The following is a 21,672-nucleotide window of genomic DNA, read 5'->3' on the forward strand; positions in this document are numbered from 1 at the left end:
AAAGGATATACAGAATGGATATAGGGAAGAAGTTTGTTATAATAAGGGTGGTGAGGCACTGGCATGGGTTGCCCAGAGAGGTCGTGGAGCCCCGTCCCTGAAGACCTTCAAGATTAGGCTGTATGGGACTCTGAGAAACCTGATGAAGCTGTAGGTGTCCTTGTTTGCTGAAGGGGTGCTGGACAAGATGACCTTTAAGTGTGCCTTCCAACTCAAAGGTTTCTATGATTGGTCTGGTCATAATGGGGTTGATAGCCAGGCCACCATGGAGCTGATGCCAAGGTGATAGAGGAGGTTGTGAGTAAGCAGGCACGGGGTGATCTAGATTGCTTTAAGGGTGATGGATAAGCTGTGGTAGAGCTGCTGGCTAAGTTGGTGTAAGGGAGACACGAAGGCAGCTATGGGGGGTGACAGCTGGGCTGTGCAGGAGGTGATGGTGAGGCCTTTGCAGGGGTGATAACAAGGCTGCCATGGAGCTGGTGGCTGAGCTGTCACGGGCCGAAGGCTGTGCCAGTGTGGGAGGTGACAGTGAGGGGACCTCGGAGCAGCTAAGGGGGCTTCTAGAGTACGGAGCCTCCGAGCGGCCCTGGGCCCCCCCCCACGCCGCCACCTGCCCCACGGCCCCGCCCCGCCCGCCCCTCCTTGCCGCCCGCGGGGCTGCCGAGCGGCGGCGGCGGGGGTGTCGCTGCCGGGGGGCGCGCGGGAGGAGGAAGAGGAGAAGGGGGCGGGAGGAGGAAGGCGGCAGCTCTCGGGAGGAGCCTGTCCAGCGTGAGACAGCACATTCAGCCGGCGGCGGCGGCGGTCCTGCCGCAGGAACGGGCGGCACTGCGCACCGCCGCGGCGGCAGCGGCCATTTGGGCTGCGGGGTTCGGTGAGAGCTGCGCGGCAACGGGAGCCGCTCCGCATCACTCGGGCGCCGGCGGAGGTAAGGCACCGCGGGGCCCGGTGGGGGCCGCGTTGCGGCGGCGGTGTGCGGGGCTCCGCTGGCAGCCGGGGTGCCGCCTTCCCGCCGGGTGCCGGGACGGCGGGCAGCCGCTGCGGAACGCGCTCGGCCCCGGCAGAGGATGGAAGAGGTGGGGCCGGGGCAGCGGCCAGCACTCCGACCCGCCGCACCTGCTCGGGTCCCGGCCCCGGGCCGCGGTGAGAGCGGCCGCCGGGTGCCTGCTCTGAGCCTCAGCGCCGCGGAGGTTAACGCGGAGGGAGGAAAAACAAAGTTTTCCGTCTCTAATTTGTTTTTAGCACTGCGTGAGCAACAGAGGATTTGTTAAAGTCCACAGCGATAGTAGATGGAGAATGAGATTTTTTCCAGGTGATTGGCAGACAGGGCCAGAGGATGAGCACTGAGAGGCCTTTTTTTCAGGCGGTCAACTATACAGTGTCAAAAGAGTGTGATTACAGTTACATCTCCTGGAATGCCCCGGGTCAGCAGATAGCCGAAGGCCCCACGGCATCTCCTAGACAAAGCCCCTCTCTCACTAATGGGAGCAAAGCAAGTTTCTGCAGTGATGTTGACGTTAGCAAAAAGTAAAAAAATAAAATAAAAAAAAATAAAAATAAAAATCAGCTATTAATACACATAAAATAAAGCTTATAACTAGACTGAGCAATGCAACCTCCTAATACAGCAGGCATGAAATGCGAAGACCTGACGTGAAGTTGGCACATGGCTCTGGCACTGCGCCTCTTAATTCACCCTGACACGCTGGGTTTTGTTCGCTCCTCACTTCCGTGTGAGGACGTTGAATTGCCTCTGAAATTATTCTAAATGTTATGAAGCGCAGTGCTGTAAAATCAGTTTCCAAATGGAAATGCAAAGCCCAGCACTGTGCATCTGTCTCCTGGTAGATGGTGTTACCAGAGCCTCTGGGAGGAGTTTTGCTGCTGTTGCTACCGATATGCTTTGGTGAAGTGCCTCACTCATTCTCACTGTGTTAATGTGATGAAGTTATGTGTTTTCCTTTCTGATTCAATTATGTTCCTCTTATTACTTTCTTTTCACTTATGAGGACTTCTCTAGCAGGAGACTCATGCTTGGAATGAATTTCATGCACCCTCACTGTAATTTCCTTATAATTCTTAGCAAGAATGTCTTTCTTCAGTGCAACTATATTCATTCCCTGGGGCTGTACCCAGGTCTTTGCCTCCAGGAGCACTCAGTATCATCATCATTAGCTGCTCCGTGATGTTTTCCTAGAAACATCAATTAGTAATCTATGACAATGTGAAATGTATTGCCCCTTCTGCTCCTCCTTCCCTGTACACAGACTGCTGTGAGCACTGTGGCTTGCTATCCCCTTCCTTGTTATTCAGAAGACTTCTGAGGACCTTATCTTATAGCACAAGGAACAGATTGCTTAGATTAACAGGATTGTTTTTCTAGCTCTCCATGTCTCTTCCCCACCATAGCATAGCTTAAACAAGCATTACCTGCAGCTCTTCCTATGTACAGTTCAAAAGAATTGTCCTTCAAGGAGCAGCAGTAAGGCATGCCCTGCACATGCAGTGATTACAAAAAGCTGGTTACTCAAATAGCATTCAGGCAAACACTTTCTTGGATCCTGCAGGTTTTATAAATCTGATCTGCCAACTCTTTCTATAGAAGTAAGTTTTCTATAGAAGTAAAGGCAGCTTGGTGTGTTTCATGGTGATAGCTTTCTGTAGTTGGTTGGTTGTTAGGTTCTTTTCGTTGAAATACACTTGTTTGTTTTCCAATCTGTGTTTTTCCAGCTTCTGGTTCCTGTTATGTCATCTCTCACAGATAAAAGCCTTGCTCGAGCAGGTCCTTTTGTGTTGGTATTCAAAGTGATGAACCAAGAACTCAGCTGCTTTGATGGAAGTGATGCATAGCGCCTTGGTGGAAGTCTCACTACTACAGTGTGTTGGGTGGTGAGGGAGAAAGATAAGGGAGCAAAACTGAGGAAAAAAAAGATAAGAGCATAGAGGGAAAGGTGCATTTGCCATTTCTTTGGAGCTTCACCAACTTACACTGACGACTCAAGTAATCATACTCTATATAATATACTCTAGGACTTCTCAGGCTCATAAACTGATGCTGTGTCTCTAGAGCCTTGTTGAGTTCCTTCAGCATGATCTGACAAACAGCAGAGATAGTAACTGGGAGTCTTTCAGAGCCTCATGCCTGATGCCAAAGCAAGCTGCTACTTGGAGGTGGTGGTGGAATCTTCACCCTAAGATCCTCTCTGTATATCCCTGGGCTTTAACTTCCAGAGAAATTTAAGAGAAGTCCCTACTGAGGTACATGGAAGTATTGGCCTCTGCAAAGGTATGGTCTCATGCTTTTTGCAGCCACAGCCAGCCATTATTGCCTTACTGCGTTGCTCATCTGATATTTTTGTATTTTCACTAAAAAAAAACAAAACAAAACAAAAGCAAACAAACAAAAACATAATGACCATAGATTTGCTTTGTGTATAAATAAACTTCTGTGTATATAAAAGGGACGTTTTCCAGGAAGAGTACTGGTAGAGTGTGCTAGCAAAGTGCATCTTGTATATATGTTAGCAAAGCTGTGCTAAGATTAGCCAGTGTAGCTTATTTTAGTTCATTGGAGTAACACAAGTGATACAGGTGAATATATGTTTATATGTCTGTAAGGGAGTTTGCTATCCAGATGAGAGATTGTGTGGTCATCTGCATGGCTGACCTATATAGGCAGGAATAAATGGTAATGGAGAAATGACACAGCTTAAAAACAGAAAATTTGAAAAATCTGGGGGAAAAAAAGTGTCTGCAAATCTGCAAAGGTTGCCTGAGGGAGACACTGGCTCTGTCTGAGTCTCATATAGACACAATATGTCCCTTTCACTATTTGGTAATTATCCATCTAAAGCCATGCAAGCTCTTTTTACTCAGACATGACATTGGAAGCTGTTGTTCGGTTGGCCATCTGTGAGCACTCAAAATAAGGCAGTATGCAGCATACATGAGCCTGCTCCTCCAACACTGTTCATTTTAGGTGCCATAAGCTTGCCAACTTTTCTGAGAAATGGCTACTTCAAGGCAGATGGCAGGAACGTCAGGAAGCTGGAAGCAGACTGACGTGTAGATCTCATGGAGACGAGGCATCTCTCACTGTGTTCAGCCCTTCTTGTTCAGTGCTTTGAGGCAGAAGCATTGTGGTGAGTGTGTGGCAGTGCCCCACAGCAGCAGAAGGCACAGAGCTGGAGGTGTTCAGAGGACTGGGTCCTCTCAAGAGCAGCTCTGTGATTATCCTGGGGGTGAGTCTGGCGTCCAGAGTCAGGCCAGGAATCAGCAGTGCACCTTCTTTGAAGGCCATGAGGTATCTCCATGCTCTTACTGAAGTCACCAAGTGTGATTGCCCTGACTTAATAGTCTTTGGAAGAGGTCTTGTGTAACTGCTGCTTCCACCCGTATGCAAATAACCGTGTTACCCAATGAATGGGCACTGCTCAGATGACTCTTGTGATTCTTGGCTGTTAATCTTAGAGTAAAAGGACATGTTAATCTGTTTTCATATTTAACTTGCTGCCATGCCTGTGGTTAAGCTTGCCTGATTTCAAGAGTGTGACATATTGTCTTAGGGTGCAAACATCCCTTACGGACCTGGTTCAGTCCTGTGCTGCACCTTCCCTGGGTGCTGTCTGACTGTCCCTGTTTGGCCCTGGAATAATTAATGAGTAATTCAGCAGAGGGAGAGGGCTCATTTACTGCCACTGAGCAGAAAACAATTACACAGGCAATCTCTGAAGGATATAGGTTTTCTTTTCCATTGATATCTTCTCCTCTCTACATTTCTTTGCTCTCTTGCTAATACTGATCCCCTTCTCTCTGGTCTTCCCTTTTCTTTTGTCACCTCTCCCTGGGAGAGAACTGGTTTTAGTTCCTCATCCTTTCTTCCTTCTTTCTTCCTTTTTTCTATGGTGTACTACAAGTAATTCCAAATCCTGCTAGTCAATTATTCATTTTTCTGTTCAGTCCAGCAGAAAGACATGGTGTGCTTTGTGTCCAAACAATGGGGAGTTATAGTACTGGAAAACAGCTCAATGTGATTAAATAAATAAATAAGTGTAAAAGAGAATATATTCATTATCTATGTATCTCCATATCTTCAAGCCTGTTGTAATGCACATATGTAATATTTTCAGGCTGAATTTTACAGCAAAATCTAACGCTATATGAATATTGAGAATGACTCACTGGAGGTCCTAGACCACCTGCTGGGAAAATATGGATCTCTCTTGCTTTAAACTGTTTGGCCCTTCCTCTCTGTATCCATTAACACAGATCTTAGCTTTTAAAGTGCATAGAAAGTGGTATTAAATCCATACCATTCGAAGCATGTCCTTGTTTCATGTTTTGCACGTTAGGCCACCACTGTTAGGATCAGAGTGGTTACCAGGTCACTTGGTAATTGGGGCAAAGACATATCAAATGGTTGCTATTGTATATTCTGAGGAAATTAAAATATGTAGCAAAATAGAGTCACAATAAAAAATAAAAAAAGAAACCTGGGTTGCTATCTGGTGTGGCCCCTTGAGTTTGATACTGTTCATACTGCTTTAAAGACTGTTCTATTGACTGAGTGCTTAAAAGGTTTTCTTCTCTGATTCTCACAACACAGACAAAGTTGGGGGATTATCTCAACTCATGTGACTAGCTTCATAATGTGTTTGTCTACTCTTGAAATAATACAAGAGAATCACCATTTTCGTTAATCATGTTATTCAAAGTCGTATGACATTGTGGGTTTTTTTGTGAATTTGTTTCTCGTTACATGTTGAGCAGTTGCTGAACCAGAAAGTGTTTTGTATTATAATCCTAAAGGATTTCAGATCTCCATTAGCCCCTAAACGAATTCCCTTTTCTTTGCCCTTTTTTGAGCTCTGGGTACCCATAAAGCTTTGTTACACGCATAGCAGTTTGTTACAGACTATCGACTTCTGCCTGTCTTCATTGCCTGGGAAAACAAATTACTTCTGGAAAAATCTGTGAAAAGATATTTCATGTTCTATGTGAGCATGGGTGCAAGCTGTGTGGTGCATTAACCAATGAATGGCTTAAAAATCTATAACCTTTTGGAATGAAGTAAGAAATTTGACCTAAATCATACCCCCTAGTGTGCAGTTGGCTATTCATGTACGTAATCTGCTGGGCTTGGCACAGCCTGTGAATGTTGTATTCCTGCCTTTCAGTATCTCCATAGTAGTAATAATAATACAAAAAAAATTGTGCTGATGGGGTAGGAAGGTATTGTGCTGGAGACAAAAAAAAAAAAAACCAAACAGTGATGCCGTTCTCTGTACCAAAAGAGCCTGTGGGAAAACTGTCCCATTATTTCCCACAATATTTTTCTTTTTCACAGGAAGTTGATTAATAGCAAAAAAAAAAAAAAAAAAAAAAAAAAAAAAAGAAAAAAAAAAGAGGCAAGCCTGGTTTGTCAGCCTGCACGGGCCTCCTCTAATATATTAACAGTATTAACAGTACCCTGTGCAAATTCACTACTTTTTAGCTGATAATTATAAGATACTGCTCTTTAGGTCTTTTCTCATACATTCAAAGTTAAAACTCAAAAGAGCAGTAGATTATGTTCTCTGGAAGGGGCTAAGATTTAAAAAAAAAAAAAAGTCTTTGCAGCTTTACTGTTAATGTTCCCCACACCTCCCACAGCAGCCCTTTATATATGAGGCTGTTTGTTGTTTACTTGCATTGTATCAATTAATCAGAGGACAGGGAAGTAAAGATTCTCAGGCAGTCACTGTGAAACAAGAATCTTTTCAAACAAAGTTGTAATACAGTTTAATACTAGGACTAGTCAATACAGGTATTGACTTTAAAGTTGTCACCATCTGACGTGGCAAGTTCAGGCATGGCAATCAGGCTGATTGCGACTGCCCTGCACACCAGCAGTGGTCCTGTATTTTCAAAGCCATTAGTAAAACTGGATGTGTTTTCCAAAAATATCTACAGCACTGAGCTACTGAATTCTTCCTTTGAAGATAACTGGTGGCAACTGGTGCATGGGAGAGAAGAGTTGATTTGCAGCCAGCCTTGCATTGGTAGGAAGCTTGGATTTAATTGCAGTCATACAGTATCTTGAACCTCGGATGTTTACCCAAGTTCCTCAAATTCAAAGTTGTTACCTGAGCACAGGTAAATCAAGACTGACAAAATGGTGAAGAAACAAATTCCACACTGCAATCCTCAAAATTTCTGCTTAGATGTCATCTAGCTCTAGAAGTAGATGAAGTCTTTAATAACTCCTCAGAGTTCCTCTTCTGGATACGTTCTTACCCTTCAACCCCCAGACTCTACAGCCTGAGTATCTGCTGTCTTCCTCTCGTTGACTCATTTCTAAAGCCCACTTATCAGACTCTGCTCCATGTGGAACTCCAGCCCATGGCACATGCTTCCTCTTTCAGTATGCCCTAGTAATAGGGAGATACACTCAAAGGAGTGTAAAGGAGTCTCAGGCAATTTTTGCTTTTGCTTAAAGAGGTTGTTACCTACATCTGTCCTCTAATCAGCAAGCTATATGCTTTCTTCAGAAGGTGCTCTCTGAAGCTGCTTCATACAAATGTTAAAGATTATTTGGACCTGAAAACACCTGTGAAAAAAAGAGAAGTGACTCTTTGCTTCCTTGCATCAAGCACCCAGCAAGAGAAGACTTGGCCTTCAGATACTAAACACAGTGTTGTACTTTAAACTAAACAATCGTTGGATATAATATAAACTTACCCTGAAACAAAGACTAGAACCCAGGGGCCTCAGTTAGGGACTAATATTTGCCCTCTTGTATCTGCTTCTTCTGCTGAAAATAAACTACTAGAAAGTATCTTCAGTGCTGAGAAGGCACTCTCCATACTGTAGTCTTTCTAATCTGTTGGCCTACAGCTGTCCTAGATAGGTGGCTTTTGGTCTTCTGAAGAAAAACAAACAAATAAGCAACAAAAGATGAATTCTCCTGAAAATAAACTTCTCCTGCTTTTGTGCAGATTGCTTCAACTGCTGAGAAGATACATTAAAGAGGTTGGCAGACTCTTTCCTGTCAATGTTTTCTAAAACAGAGGGGTAAACTTTCTCACCTTTGTGAGAAAGAAGCTTTTGTCTTCCATTGGGAAGGGTTTGTGTACTGAGCATGCTGAGTATAGGCAGGTGTCCTCTAGCAGGGCTGAGTAATGGAGTGTCCAACCAGCTTCATGCTGCCAGGATAGCTTGCTCATCAAGATGACTTCTCAGTCCAGGCCATCTGTAAGAAGCTGGGGTGAAGAAGGGATCTTTATAGGATCAGATGCCCTAAAATGGCCTTGCTGAGCATTGTAGTAACAAGCCCTTGAGAGGCTTTAGCCCCTTGGCCTTAATTTGCCTTAGTTCTTCCTAGGTAAAACTGGAATGACTCATCCTTCCTCCACTGCACTCACTGAATTAAAACTTCCTCAGGACTGGAAGAGTCTCTTCCTATTTGTCTCTGTGGCACTGAGTGTAGCATACCCTTCAACTTGGCCGAATCTTTTAAGCACTCCTATCATAGTGAATATCACAAAATAATATTTCTCTGGTTTAATATCACATTGTATATTCTTTGGGTCAAATGTATTAAAATACATTGACATTTTCAGGTCTGAACCTTAAATCTCAAAGTTTTCTTACTGTCAGTGACCTCAAAGAGGGGTCTAAGCCTTCCCAGTGCTGGACTTGGTTCTCTTTGCCGTTCTTACAAGTCTTTTAAAATATGCTATTATATATATCTGCATTTACACTCTCTTCTTTTTATCTTAGCCTATCATTTTTCCATGTATCAAGAAGGATGACTGGCTAAGACTAGCTCTGTCATTCATGTTGCTTTGTTACTACAGTCGGAGAAGCGGCACTGGCAAGTACGTGAGGAGTAGAGTGCTGTTCCTTCCACTTTGCTTCCCTAGAAATGATGACAAGTCATGTGAAATAGACTATGTATTTCTTACAGGCCAGAGCTATTACCTAAGTCTAAATCTTAGACTTAGGTTTAGGTATATTGCTCTCAGAGATTAAATTGGTGCATAGTGTTTTTAACCTAGTTATATACTCACAAACATCACCTGCAAAGCAAAGTGTTTTAAGAAAGAGCTGGTACCTGGGTAAGTCTTCCAGAAAACCTGCATGTCAGCAGCATCCTTTCATCTTTGATATCTATCTGGCCGTTGTCATAATGGGGTCCAGGAGCAGAGACTAGAGTGTGTATTTTTCATGTCTGGGTAAATGGCTTTAAGTATCAGGTTGCTGGACATAAACCACTGGGATTATTTCAAGAGGAGGGTAGAAATGTCAAAGAGGTCACTTTTATTTCCATTTCTTGTTTCTGTTTTACTTCCATTGCCCAATAAGGAATAGAAGTACGTGTTTTAATATCTGAAATGTTTGCTGGAAGGAGAAAATGAATCATCATTCCGCTCCAGGAGAGTCACAGATGTCTTGAAGTGCAGCTCTACATTAGGTTGCAATGCTCCTGGGAGGCACTTTGGTACTGTTATGATGAAGATTTGTGTAGAACCGAATATTCTATAGAGGTTGTGACAAAGTGGAGAGGTATTAGCAGCCAATATCATTGAAATATGAGTGTTATATAAAAAGACACATACAAAATGAATTGAAATCACTAACATGAAATATGGGGCTCTTCTTTTAAATCTAGGCAAGTGATCTTCAGCCTGTGGGTGAGAATTTTGTCATCTCTCTCATACATCTCTAAAATCATACCAATTTATCACTTGCATTTGGTTTTCTTTGAATATCAAGAAACTTCTTGAAGTACCTTGCCAAGTCCTTCAGCTTCTTTCTGAAGTTAGCTGGGAAATTTGCAAAAGATAGCATAGGACTCTTAACATACAACCAAACAACAGAAGATAACAGAAGCTGATAGGGGGGGAAAATGACAAAAATTCCCCAAAATCTTGTATTCCACAAAATCAAAATGTTGCCAGGCATGCAGCTGATGGTTTTATTTAAAAACTTTACTCTTTGTAACTAGGGTTCTATTTCTGAGTTGGATTCTGGGAGGTACAAATCAGTATATGTTGGATTATTGAGGGTCATTTCCCAGCACACAAGAGATTGTTGTAACTGTGCTCTTAATGTTTATTGAGGGAAGATATAAGGTTTTTAAAGATCTTTTTTCAGTCTAGTTTTCTTTGAGGTGGTACATCCAGTGAGTTCCATGGAACTCAATGAAAAGGGAGGATATTTCATGGCAGCTATGAAGCAACTTTGTTACCTCTTAGTAGGTAGTTCTAACAGTGACCTGTTAGGTGGGATTCTTTATAATTTTAGCTGGAATGCTGTGTGTTTCTTATGTACCTCCAGAAGGTTGTTGCCAGCAACTTCTTCTCTTCAGCCCTGATGACTCTTCCATGGAACTGTGCTTGTTGGAATTGGAAAGGTCATGGTAAATTTAGGAGGATAAGGAGGCATGAGAGAAGGAGGTGATGAACAGATGATGTTTCATTGCCACTAAGGCCTGTGCCTGAAGAATAGGCAATAGAAGAGCTTTGCTTATATGCCGCTGTGTAGGGACCCCATAATTCTGCTGTAACTGAGTTCTTTTTGTAGAAGGGCCATTGTGGAAGAACAAGAGCAAGAAGATTAAATGGTAATAGATTATAAGGGAAGTGTAATTAAGCAGCTATGGGCACATATCTTATACTCTCTCAGCCTCGAAATAAATAGGCTGGAGATACACTGACCTGTTGCATAGCAACCATGAGGAAGCACAGTACCAAAGCTCAGGATGCTGTGATTGCAAACCTTCACAGAACAAAGTACAAGACCTTTGTTCACCTGCTAGAAACCCATGGAAAAGCTGAAGGATAAAAATGGTACGTTCCCTGAAACCTAACACTTTACAGCCATTTTTATTTATGGGATAAACAGATATAGCACTAAAAACCTGTAGAGATTTTCCTCAAGATTATGTAGAAAAACAAGTCTCCAATTTTACTTAGAGTTTCTCTGGATTCATCATATAGGACACTTCTGCAAAAAAAATACTGCAAGCGCTGAGATTTTGCATCTGCAAATATTTGCCCATTGTTTTGATCTTGTAAACATTGGTATGTCTATCTTACAAAAATATTTGGGTTATGTGACTGATGTCAAGTACAAATTGTAATGCATGGTGAAATAGGTGCCTTTGTATTCACTTAAAAACTGCTGTCAGGAAAATATTTCTAGCCCCTCTTGCCCGTTTGAAGCATGTTTCAAGCATTATTTTCAAATGAATACCACTGATTAGAATGCATTTATGCTAGAGTAGCAGCTCCCTCTGGTTTCTTGCAGACCAAAGAAGTTGATCTGCTTTGTACAATTTTATACTTTGAATACATATTTTCCACTTGTAAAAGTCACATCTAGATCCCGTGGGAATGTTTTCTACTGTAAAAATGTATAATACTCATAACTGTAGGAAATGTGTTTGTTTCTACAGAAGAGAGATGAATGTGGTCCATGCAGGATAGAAATGAGTAATTTCTTCCAGTAGAAAATTCCATTTTTAATAGTTTCAATAGCAACAGTACTCCTACTCTACAAAGCTGTTCTTTAAAACCAAAAATAACTGGGTAATACATCTTACTGTGCAACGCACTTTATCTTTCATTTGATAGATATTTTTCAGTTTTGGACTCAAGAGTAACTGGCTTTTTATCAGGCATTTAAGTGTGAAGCATCTACAGGTATTACAGCTTGCTTATTTATTTTAGAAAAGTGTGTTAACCAATCAGTTATGATTAGTTGTATGTGCTGACCAATGCCATATGTAACAATGTTTGATGAACCTCTTTGATAATCAGAATGGAGATAATCACAAAGAGAAAAGACTTGGAGGCTCATGAAATGGTGAATACAGTTCTGCAGTGCAGCCTGCTGAATGAACAGTGTGTAAAAATCCTCTCAGTGCCAAAAAGCAATAAAGTCTGTAGGGTTTTTCATCTCCTATTAGCTTGGGAAACTGAAGTTTCTTTTCAGATGAGCTTGGCAATGACATACAGATGAGATGCTCTAGGAAAAAGATACAGGCTTTAAGAGAAGGGAGATGTAGTACTTGTTTTCTTTTTCTGCTGATAAAAATTTTTGCTGTCATCATCTTTGACTTCTTTTTCACTCTATTCATTGTGTTCACTGTGCTTATTTGTTCTTATATTTGGTCCAAACTACAGATCGAGTATAGTTGACAAGTCCATGAGTTTGTTCCTCTGTAGCTTTGCGGGTTTACTCTTGCAAGTATTGGTATGTTAGTTCTGCGGTTATAGTAAACTTCTTCAGATCCTCTGGCTGTTCTTGCTGTTAAGTGTTCACAGAAACGGTTAGTAAAACATACCTGCTCAAATACTGTGATTAAAGATCATTAATAAAAACCCTGTTGTTTGCTGTAGAACTGTAATGGCTACTGGCTTGTACCCATACAAGGCTTTATATGGCTTTTAGTCAGCTCAAGTGTAGAACACTGTTATTTGCACCTTCCATGTTTATGTGCTTACTGCTGTCACAGAGGAAATAGTCATGAGATGTTACCACCTGTGTGAAAAGTGGATGGAGTCATTCTGTGTATGTTCTGTATAGCAGAGAAGTTTACACAAACACCATTATTATTTAAGATTAAAGTAATTGGCTTTCAAAAGCTCTTATTTCATGTATGACAGGGTAACAAGAACTGCTGGGAGGATAGAAGGGACAGGATTCTTCTCAACCACTTTGAGACATTTACAATGGGATTTTCTAGAACTTAGCTACTAACCAAGGGCCCTTTATCACCAGTGGGGGGAAACTGTTGGCATTTAGACATCTGCTTTAGGCAAAGCAGAATCATATTCTAGGATGCCTGGTTTCTCTTTTTCATCCCTGCGCAGATAGTGAGGATACCTCTATATGTATGCTGTGGCCATGCAGATGTAGCAAGAGGAGTACGATGGGTGGTGAAGGCCAAGAATGCTGTTCTCAAAGCCTCAGCATTGCATTTGCATGTGCCTGGGTGCTGTCCCAATGAGGGGTCGGGTGGCCCTGTCATATGTAAGTGCGATTGCCTTTATTTCCATGCCTGAGAGAAGATTCTGGGGCATACATGATGAATGCAGGGAAAACAGGCATTTTGAAATACAACAGCCAAGTTTCATTAAAAATTGTACCAGGAGGAGCAGACTGCTTTATCCAGTGGCTCAAAGAAAGGATAATTCCTTTTGAGTGTGGAAAATGCAGGCAGGTGTTCTGTACAAGGCAGCTCACATCCAGCCACAAATGTGTCTCAGCACTTGAGCTGTAAGTTGGTCTGGGCTGGTAGGACTCTGCTTTAGGAATTGTGTCAATTGACACAGTTACTTGGGCCACATAAAATAAAACTGGATCGAAGGTTATGTGCTTCCCTCATGGAAGGGAGCCCTGGGCTGCTGCACTGCTGTGAGAACTATTTCTACAGTTAATGCACTGCTCGAGTGTTCGATCCTATGTGTTCCTACTCAGATAGATGGTTTAATGGCTTTGCTACAAAATGTGCTCCTTACCATTTTTCTCTGACCAGCTAGGGAAGCTGAGGTCATCCATAAGCCTAGGGCTGTGGTTTTGCACCACAGAGAATGTGAAAAGCAAATTCTTTTTTACTGCTTGCCTTTCTCTCTCTTCCTATGGCATGCCTTTTGGCACACAGAATGACAATTATTAGGAATTTATTCATAGTAATGAATACAGAGTGCTAACTCTGTAGCTGATGCCAAGCAGAGCAGTGAGCGCGTCGGCATGCTGCCTCTGTGCTAACTGCTGCCTTGCTGACATCTCAGAAAGGTGGTTCCGTGTGCCTGGTGCTCCATTTCTCTGAAACTGTGCATGGCAAGTTTGGAGGTTGATAAGCTGCTTGGGGCAGCTAAGGAATGGCTGCAGACAGGAAGAAAGTAACTTGAGATGAATTTCTTTCTATAACTCAAAACTGGCAGTGTTTTTTGAAAGAAATTTAATACATCATCTTTGTTGTATGTAAACTCTGTTTTGTTAAAAATAGGGCACACTTATAATAGAATTTGATCACCCTGACTGGAGCATTGTAAAGAAGGGACCAGGCACTAAGTAGCTGATGCCTAAATCAGGGGAAAAGCTAGCTTCCCTGACATTAGGGGAATGAATTTTTAAAAGCTATTCATTGATATCTGACAAACAGCTTGAAAGGGAGGCCAAACCCTCCGGGTCTCTGCTAGGAGCTTTAAAATACATTTGCATATTTTCTGCATAGAAACAGGATTTCATTCTCTGTTGCTAAACTGCAGAACTAAAAGGATGCGAAAACTCTATCTCGTCCGAAGGGCTTGGAGGGGAAACTTCATAATCAGAATTCAAATGTGCACAACAGATTAGGAAAATGACTTCAAATGGGATTTCAACAATATCCAGGAGACACCCATAAATCCTGAGCAGGCTGCTAGGCAAAATACTGCTTGCACCATTATTAAAAAACAGTTTCTTCTCCTGGCATTTCTCACCTGAAAAATAGCTTGCTCATGTCAAGTGATCAGATTAGAGTTGGTGAAGGTGCTGCCGCTTAGTTTTATCTGTATCAAATACAAGTTTTCTGAGAATTTTGATCTCTCTCAGATTCAAAACAATATCTGAAATACCACTGTGAATAGAATCAATGGTAGAGGAATAAAAAAATATGGTGGTCCTCTGTGTACAGCTAGTGCACCCAGTGTGCGTACAGCTAGAGCACTCCATAGTGCAGCTCGTTGGTGCTTTGATATTTGTCTTGGCTGTACCACTTACTGTGTTGTAGGCTGAGCCAGAAGGCCCTGAGCTGGGAAAGGAAAGCAGGTCCCTTTTGGGAATGAGCAGCGAGCTGCAGTGGATGTAGAACCTGTGGTGACCCCTGGTAGGATGGATGCAGTTCTTGCTGATAGGCTTCAGTTGGGTGTTGGACTGCGGAGTGGTATGTTTGGCACACAGTTAACCCTTTGGCATCCCTCACGCTGCTCTTATGCCTGCTGTTTGCATTCAGTGTTTTCCTCATTCCACATTTTATCCGTCTTTTCTGTTAGAGGAAAATACTTGTGAAGAGAACAAATCATTTGGGGCCAAGACTGCGCTTAAAATGCAGGTGGTGTTTTGTTGTCAATGTCCTTCATATCACAGGCTAATTATGCTTTTGTAATTTGAAGAGAAGGAAGCTTATGACTGCAGAGCAATTGACGACGAGTGAAAGTCCCACATCATTTTTACCGTATGGGTTTACTTTCTGGTTGTCGTCCCACCCAGGCAGCATTGCGGATGGAGTTCTCATTAGTATTAATGGAAAGCTGCCATTTAATTTCCCATGCGTCGAGCAAGCAATAGGCTTCCATTGCATAAATGTGATATTGCCATCGACACGATTGATTTTGAGTTGCAGTGGTGGATGTGGTCAAGGGCGGAGTTAACTCTTTCCATGAACGCCTGTAATAGTCAGGACTGTCTTTGAAGTAACTGCTAAGAAGAAAATCAGTGTTGATACAGTTAGATGACAGCCTGTAATGATTATGATATAGAACAGTTACATTATCTGTGATCCAGATTGTGAATTTTTGCAGCATTGGTGAGGCTCAAGGACTGTAGTAAAGGATTGGTATCGTATGTATCCCGTGGCTGCAAAGGGGCTGGTGGCCTGTGCCTGACTGTAGCATGGGATAGGAGGGGGTGCTGGGATGGCAGCCTCTCAAAACTTGCGCAGAAGCAAAGCTACTAGGTTTCCAGTTTTTGCCAGTTAAATTCCTAGTTGTTTAAGATACACGGGTCTGCTTGGGGCAGAGATGATTCAAGTACATCCTCTTCTACTGTGGATCTGTAACTTACGGTCTGGCAGAGATGCTGAAGCTGATGAAAGTTGGAGGACATCAGCTTCTAAAAGTAAAGCTAAAAGTAAAAGTATTAAAGCATTGTTTTGAACTTTGCTTCACAAAGGCAGCTTTCTAATAAAGACGATTTTGAAATATATTCCATGATTGGAGATATTCTGATCTAATTTCTTGAAGTTTAAAACAAATATCCTGCCTCTTCCAAGGGCAGCAATTATGTAGGAGTATATTTGTAGCAATTTTCTAAGCGTTATTTTTGATATTGTTGGGTTCTGTTTTCAGTAAATAGGGAGAACTTTTAATTCTCTTTTCAACTTGGTTTCCCTATTTTGTTTCCAGCAGAATCAAAATGTCGGACAAAAGTGATTTAAAAGCAGAACTTGAGCGCAAAAAGCAGCGCTTGGCTCAGATAAGAGAAGAAAAGAAACGGAAGGAAGAAGAAAGGAAGAAGAAAGAGGTAAATATGCAGGATTGCCTTTTAAATAGCTCAGGCCTGCAGAAAGGTCTCGCTGAGGTTTTGACATACAAGTATTGTATACTCCAAGGTAACTGTCATGTGGGATGAGATCTCCAAAGCCACATCGATCTAACCTTAAAATCAGAACACTTATTTTTAGCCAGGAAAGTTGGGGTGAAGGAATTGCTTTTAAAACCAACATGCTGTCAGATGACAACAATTTAGACAACATGATGTGTATGTGTGTGTAGAAAGAAAAATTGATTTGCCACAATGCTTTTTGCTGGGCTTTCCTTCAATGGAAAGGGAGTGGAGAGTGCAGAAAGACAGGAAAAGGTCTTGGTTTTTTTCAAGCTATTACAATCTAAATATGTATTTTCTTCTCTGAAGACCAGCTTGATTACTGGCTAAGGTAACAGATATACAATTATTATTCTCCAGTAAAGTAAAACATAATTGCAATTGCATTTTCATCTTCTGGCATGGGTGCATCTTTCAGTTCTGTTAAAGTTTGATTGACATATTAGTTTATTTGTCCTTGACAATATGCATTAGATTTTTCATTAAGGGATTTGTACTTCTTTTTATTCATTCACTTAGTGGAACAGAGGTGAGAATTGACAGGGAGTGGATATTCATTTTCATGCAAAGTCAGAGAAGCATTAAGTGATTATGTTTCCTTTCCTTCAAATGTCAACACTTACTATTGTTTAAAGCACCTGTTATCCTTTACTAATAACTGGTTTCCTTTTAAACTGACACTTTAATATTGTACATGAATTTCACAGAATTACTGTGGAAATGTGATGTGATCCAAGAAATCCATGTTTCAGTTTTGGTCGTCATTTTTGTCTTTTTTCATCTGAGACATTTTTGTGCAATTACCAGCACATATCCCAGTGAGGCTCCTAGAGTCACTGAGTCCTCTGTAAGCAGAACTTTAGATGTTAGTATTTTCAGTGTTCAGCACTAGCCTGTTAATGAACTAAAGAGATGGGAGGCAAGCCAGTGGCTAGAGGAAGCTACTGAGTTCTTTTCTTTGTCTCCTGCCTGATTTTACATATTGTGGAGATCCTGTTGTGGTTAGAAAGTTCCACTGACCCCAGCAGCCAGCTCTAGCCACTGAATCTAGCCTGTGGAAACTCCAAGAAGCGTCTTGCACAGGTGCTTTCCAACCAGTACCATTCTGTGATTCTGTGAAGATGTAGTTGTCTAAGCAAAGAGGAAGGCATCTGGTGGACCGTTAATTTTGGCTGTAGGTGTCAGGGGCTGCCAAAATATTGTTTTAGGTGTTAGTCCTCTTCTTTGCTCCTATTTGATGCTGAAGTTCTAAGACAGTATTTTTACTGCCTGCAAGTGCTTGGGACCTAATGTAGGCCCTCAGTCTACATCACCAAAGACCAGTGGAATTTTATTTCTTGATCCCTGAGGAAGTAGGGATGGGGTCATTTTTAATCAGGGTCATGATATCTGTTATTCTATGGTCAGTGTCAGTGTTAGCTGAATAAGCTAACACTGGCATTTTCAGTCCGTCAAGTTGTAGTATGTGGAGTCAGAAAAATGCTTTGGCTTCCATTTTGTACAGAGTAACTGCATCTGATATGTGAGAGGCAAAAGATGTCCATTAGTGTTCCGTAAAAAATACTTGCAAAGATCAGTTTTCTCATGTAGTCAGGGGAAAGTATTGTAACTAACATATAAACAGTATAAATTAGCTACCTAAACATTCTAAGTGAATTTTGAAGTTTTCGTAATCAATTGTGCATGTGAATGTTTTTCATACACTTAATTGCTAGAGCTGATTATATGTGGACGATTTTTTTTTTTTTTAATTGAGGCTGATCTACAGCAAAAGAAGGAGCCAGCTCAAGAAGATTCTGACCTAGACCGCAAAAGAAGAGAGACAGAAGCTTTGTTGCAAAGCATTGGCATATCCCCAGAACCACCTCTAGGTATTTAAGAGAAGTATACTGTAAAGCATTCAACTCTGCCACAATGAATGCATTCTTCCTATTAAAGCATGCTTTGCTTTTTTTGATTTTTTGGCTGTATTAGTGAAGTGAACTCTTCTGTTTGAATGCCTACCATACCATTTGCACATACCAGCTCATGGCATTTTGAGTACTTACCATTGCCAAAACATCTGTTTCATTTCTAGAAGAAATTTTTGCATTGCAGGTTGATTTTGCATACCAGTAATGATTTCTTTTCTGATGGACTATTAGGGCTTCTCTCACACCTGATGACCCACAAATAATATAATAAATGCTGCGCCTCATTAACCCCAATCTTTGTTTCATAAATACAAGCATTTGCTAAGCAAGGTGGAGCATAGTCATGTGGGGAACTCCCGTTTATTTCATTAAAATTCAAGCAAAATGGAGAGAGAAAATAAAAAGGCAAATCACAATGATCAGAAAGCTTATCAACAGATTATTTTTGTGGTTTTTTTGGACCTGGCTGTTCTGGTATTTAAACTATAGAAATCTAGAGTCCTCAGTTTAAGAAAAATACGTGAGAAAATAGTATCTGAAATACTTGATTAAGTTCTATCTGATGTATCAGTTGGCCCTTAAGTGAGAAATTTCCTTCCTTGCTTCCTTCCTTTTTTCCCTTTTTCTCTCCTCCCTGCCTTGCCCTGCCCTGCCCCTCTTCCTCTCACTTTCTCATTCCTTCTCTTTCAAGTGCTTTCCTCACCTTTAAATATAGAATAACTCTCATTGTTTTAGCTGAAATATTGGCATCTCTGGAGGTGCTGGGCTTTGTCATTAAGTTCTTCGGCACTGAGTCTAGGATTTTACCCCTAGATATTCTTGCCTGTAATGTTTAGGGAAAAGAAAAGAAAATAGAAGCCTTGGTTTCAGAAAGCACTTGCATAGTTCCTTATGAACGTAGATGATGACATTCTGAAGCATGAATTGAGGAATTCAGTCCCTACCTTGCATCAACCAACATTTTCTGGGACAAGTTACCATTTTAATAAGTTATAATCTACTGATTGGAACTTTTAAATACCACTTCTCAGAAAAAATGTCTCCCGAGTAACTGTTGGGTTAACGTATCATAAAATATGCTTTGTAAATAATCTAGTGGTGTATATACAAATACATCACTTCAATACATTTTTAATATTTGTGCATTTAGAATATTCATATTTATCTTAAAAAATGTGGATACATTTCCTTATATAATAAATGAACACTTATTAATGTTGCAAAATAATGGTTCTTAGTTAACTATTTTCTTTGTGCTATCGGAAGAACATTAAAATTCACATGTAAGATGATCTTAATTAAGCAGTAGTATTCTGTCCTTCTTAATTCCCTTTTGTATACACTGACAATTAGTATACAAAGGAAAGCTTAATTCTGCCTTCACATATGATGCCCAGATCCCACTGTGAATGTGGAATACATAAACTGCCATGCCATACCTGTAACCTGCCAAAGGACTGTCATGAAGATGAATTCACTTTCCATGCTGCATTCATTTCTGTGACAGTCTCTAGTAAGAATCTGCATGAAATGTTTGACCACATGGAAAATCCAAGTCTCTTGACAAGTCTGTCGTTATACATTATAGAGCGTAACAAAATAGTTTAAAGTTTCACTCAGTTAAATCTATAAAAAGAAATGCACATGATTTAAACCAAATGGGAAACCTCACTATTGCATTAGAACTCCTTTTTGCGTTTTATTCAGTGTGGCTGCTTTGAAGAATACTTGTGCTAAATCTTGACTGGAGCCATTCCTGCACTTTAAATATTTTTGAGAAACCATTTTAAAAGAAATCAAGATATTTATACTTTTTCATTTGTTATTCCTTGCTGAAGAGCTTAAACTTGGGCTGACCTTGAGCTGTGATCTTCCTTTCCTGTTAAAGGAAACAAAGCTGGATTTGCATGAATATGCTTCAAAAGCCCCAGCAAACCAAAGAGAAAATCATTTCTAGAGAGTGCAAATAGTATCTAAGCCAAGGGAAATATTTCCTTGAGTGTGGAAATCGTGTCTCATCCAAAATGGCAATCTAATACAACTTAAATTATTTAAGAAAAGATGTTTGCTAAGCAAATTAACACGTATTCTCACCATCTTTGGGAAATGATTTTAACTTAGCTGGATTTCCTTATTTAACTTTTATTTTGGATGCCATTTCTGCACTGCAGTCTTAGAACATATCTAATGGGCAGCGGCTTTTAATTTAAATGGAAAATTTGAGAAGTTTGCTTGCTGTTTTGCCTTCGTGGCTACCAGAAGAGTTCACTTAGATTTCTGACAAGATGAGCCCCTGGTATTTCTTCATACATTTAAAATCTTTTGAAAGTCAGCTTAAAAATGCAGCCAAGAAAAAAATTCTGTTTCTGCAGATATCTCCGCCACTGATTAGTTGTGGAATCACATTGGGCTTTTAGTCCTGTCTAAATTCATGTCAGTTTAGCATTTCCAGAAGACTTAAAATTCACTTGACTCTCTTCCTTTTCTTTTTCTTTCCTTTCCTTATTTGCTTTCACCATTTCAAACTCTCCTTATCATTCATCCACTGTCATTTTGGTCCATTGGTTTTGATTTGTCTGACACTGCTCTTCATCAGTGCAGTCGCTGCATGTGTTAACATGGGATACCTGTTATTTTCATTATTTAGTCCCAACCCCTATGTCTCCCTCTTCGAAATCAGTGAGCACACCCAGTGATGCAGGCAGCCAGGACTCTGGAGATCTGGGACCCATAGGAAGGTAAGACAATGGTGTTGAATAAATGTGTTTGTTTGCTTCACTTTTACTTCCCCCTTTTTTCCTTCTGCTTCCATAAATAAGAACGTGCTCTATCTGATGTGTACTTTTGTTTGTGCGTTTTCCACTGTGTGTCACCATCCAGTCAGACTGGTCTCAGACATGAGGTAGATAAGCACACACAGCAAGCTGGTGATAAGTGATAGGTGCCAGAAGCCGTGTACTGGAAGCAAGAACTGAACTGATGCGTCTAAAGAAGCCCTCAGAAATCTGTCATTCTTTGTGGATATGTGCTAAAAATAGAGGAAGTGCCCAGTTGTAGACCCTGTTATTCATGTGAGTAATCTTTGTGCATACAGCCAATCCCTTGTGAAGTCTTGTTAACTGTTCACATGTTACACCAGGCTGTCTTGGGTTCTTGTACTGCTGCTCATTGTTGTGTGTGGCACTGACAGTGGTGGGGTAGAGCTTGTAAAGAAGCAGGCTGAAACCCCCCCAAACCTCCTGGCAATCCTCTCTTGGAAACTGTAGTTATCAGATTGTTTTGTGTAAAGTGGGAGGGAAGCAGCTCTCTTCTTGTTGAAAAGCATGGTGTGGGTGTAAGGGATGGGCACAGGGGCAACCTTCTTATCTTGGTTTATATGACTGAAATTGAAAATGCAAGTGGCAAT

General features: G+C 41.1%; 1 protein-coding gene across 5 annotated transcripts in view; it reads left to right on the forward strand.

The window, feature by feature from the left end:
• Nucleotides 1–651: 651 nt before the first annotated feature.
• The window catches only part of DYNC1I1 (dynein cytoplasmic 1 intermediate chain 1), a 181,171-nt gene continuing 160,150 nt past the window's right edge, over nt 652–21,672 (forward strand). For 2 of the 5 annotated variants that reach the window (XM_085227476.1, XM_085227479.1), the window contains exons 1-4: nt 652–925; nt 16,155–16,272; nt 18,110–18,224; nt 20,947–21,004. In XM_085227476.1, the coding sequence (XP_085083602.1) occupies nt 16,165–16,272; nt 18,110–18,224; nt 20,947–21,004 (281 nt within the window). In that variant the 5' untranslated portion in view covers nt 652–925; nt 16,155–16,164. Of the gene's footprint in view, nt 926–16,154; nt 16,273–18,109; nt 18,225–20,913; nt 21,005–21,672 lie in introns of all 5 variants that reach the window. The other 3 variants (XM_085227477.1, XM_085227475.1, XM_085227474.1) reach the window with 3 other exon arrangements.

Source organism: Meleagris gallopavo, chromosome 6, assembly GCF_905368555.1.
Source record: "Meleagris gallopavo chromosome 6, MGAL_WU_HG_1.1, whole genome shotgun sequence".
Lineage (NCBI taxonomy): Eukaryota > Metazoa > Chordata > Aves > Galliformes > Phasianidae > Meleagris > Meleagris gallopavo.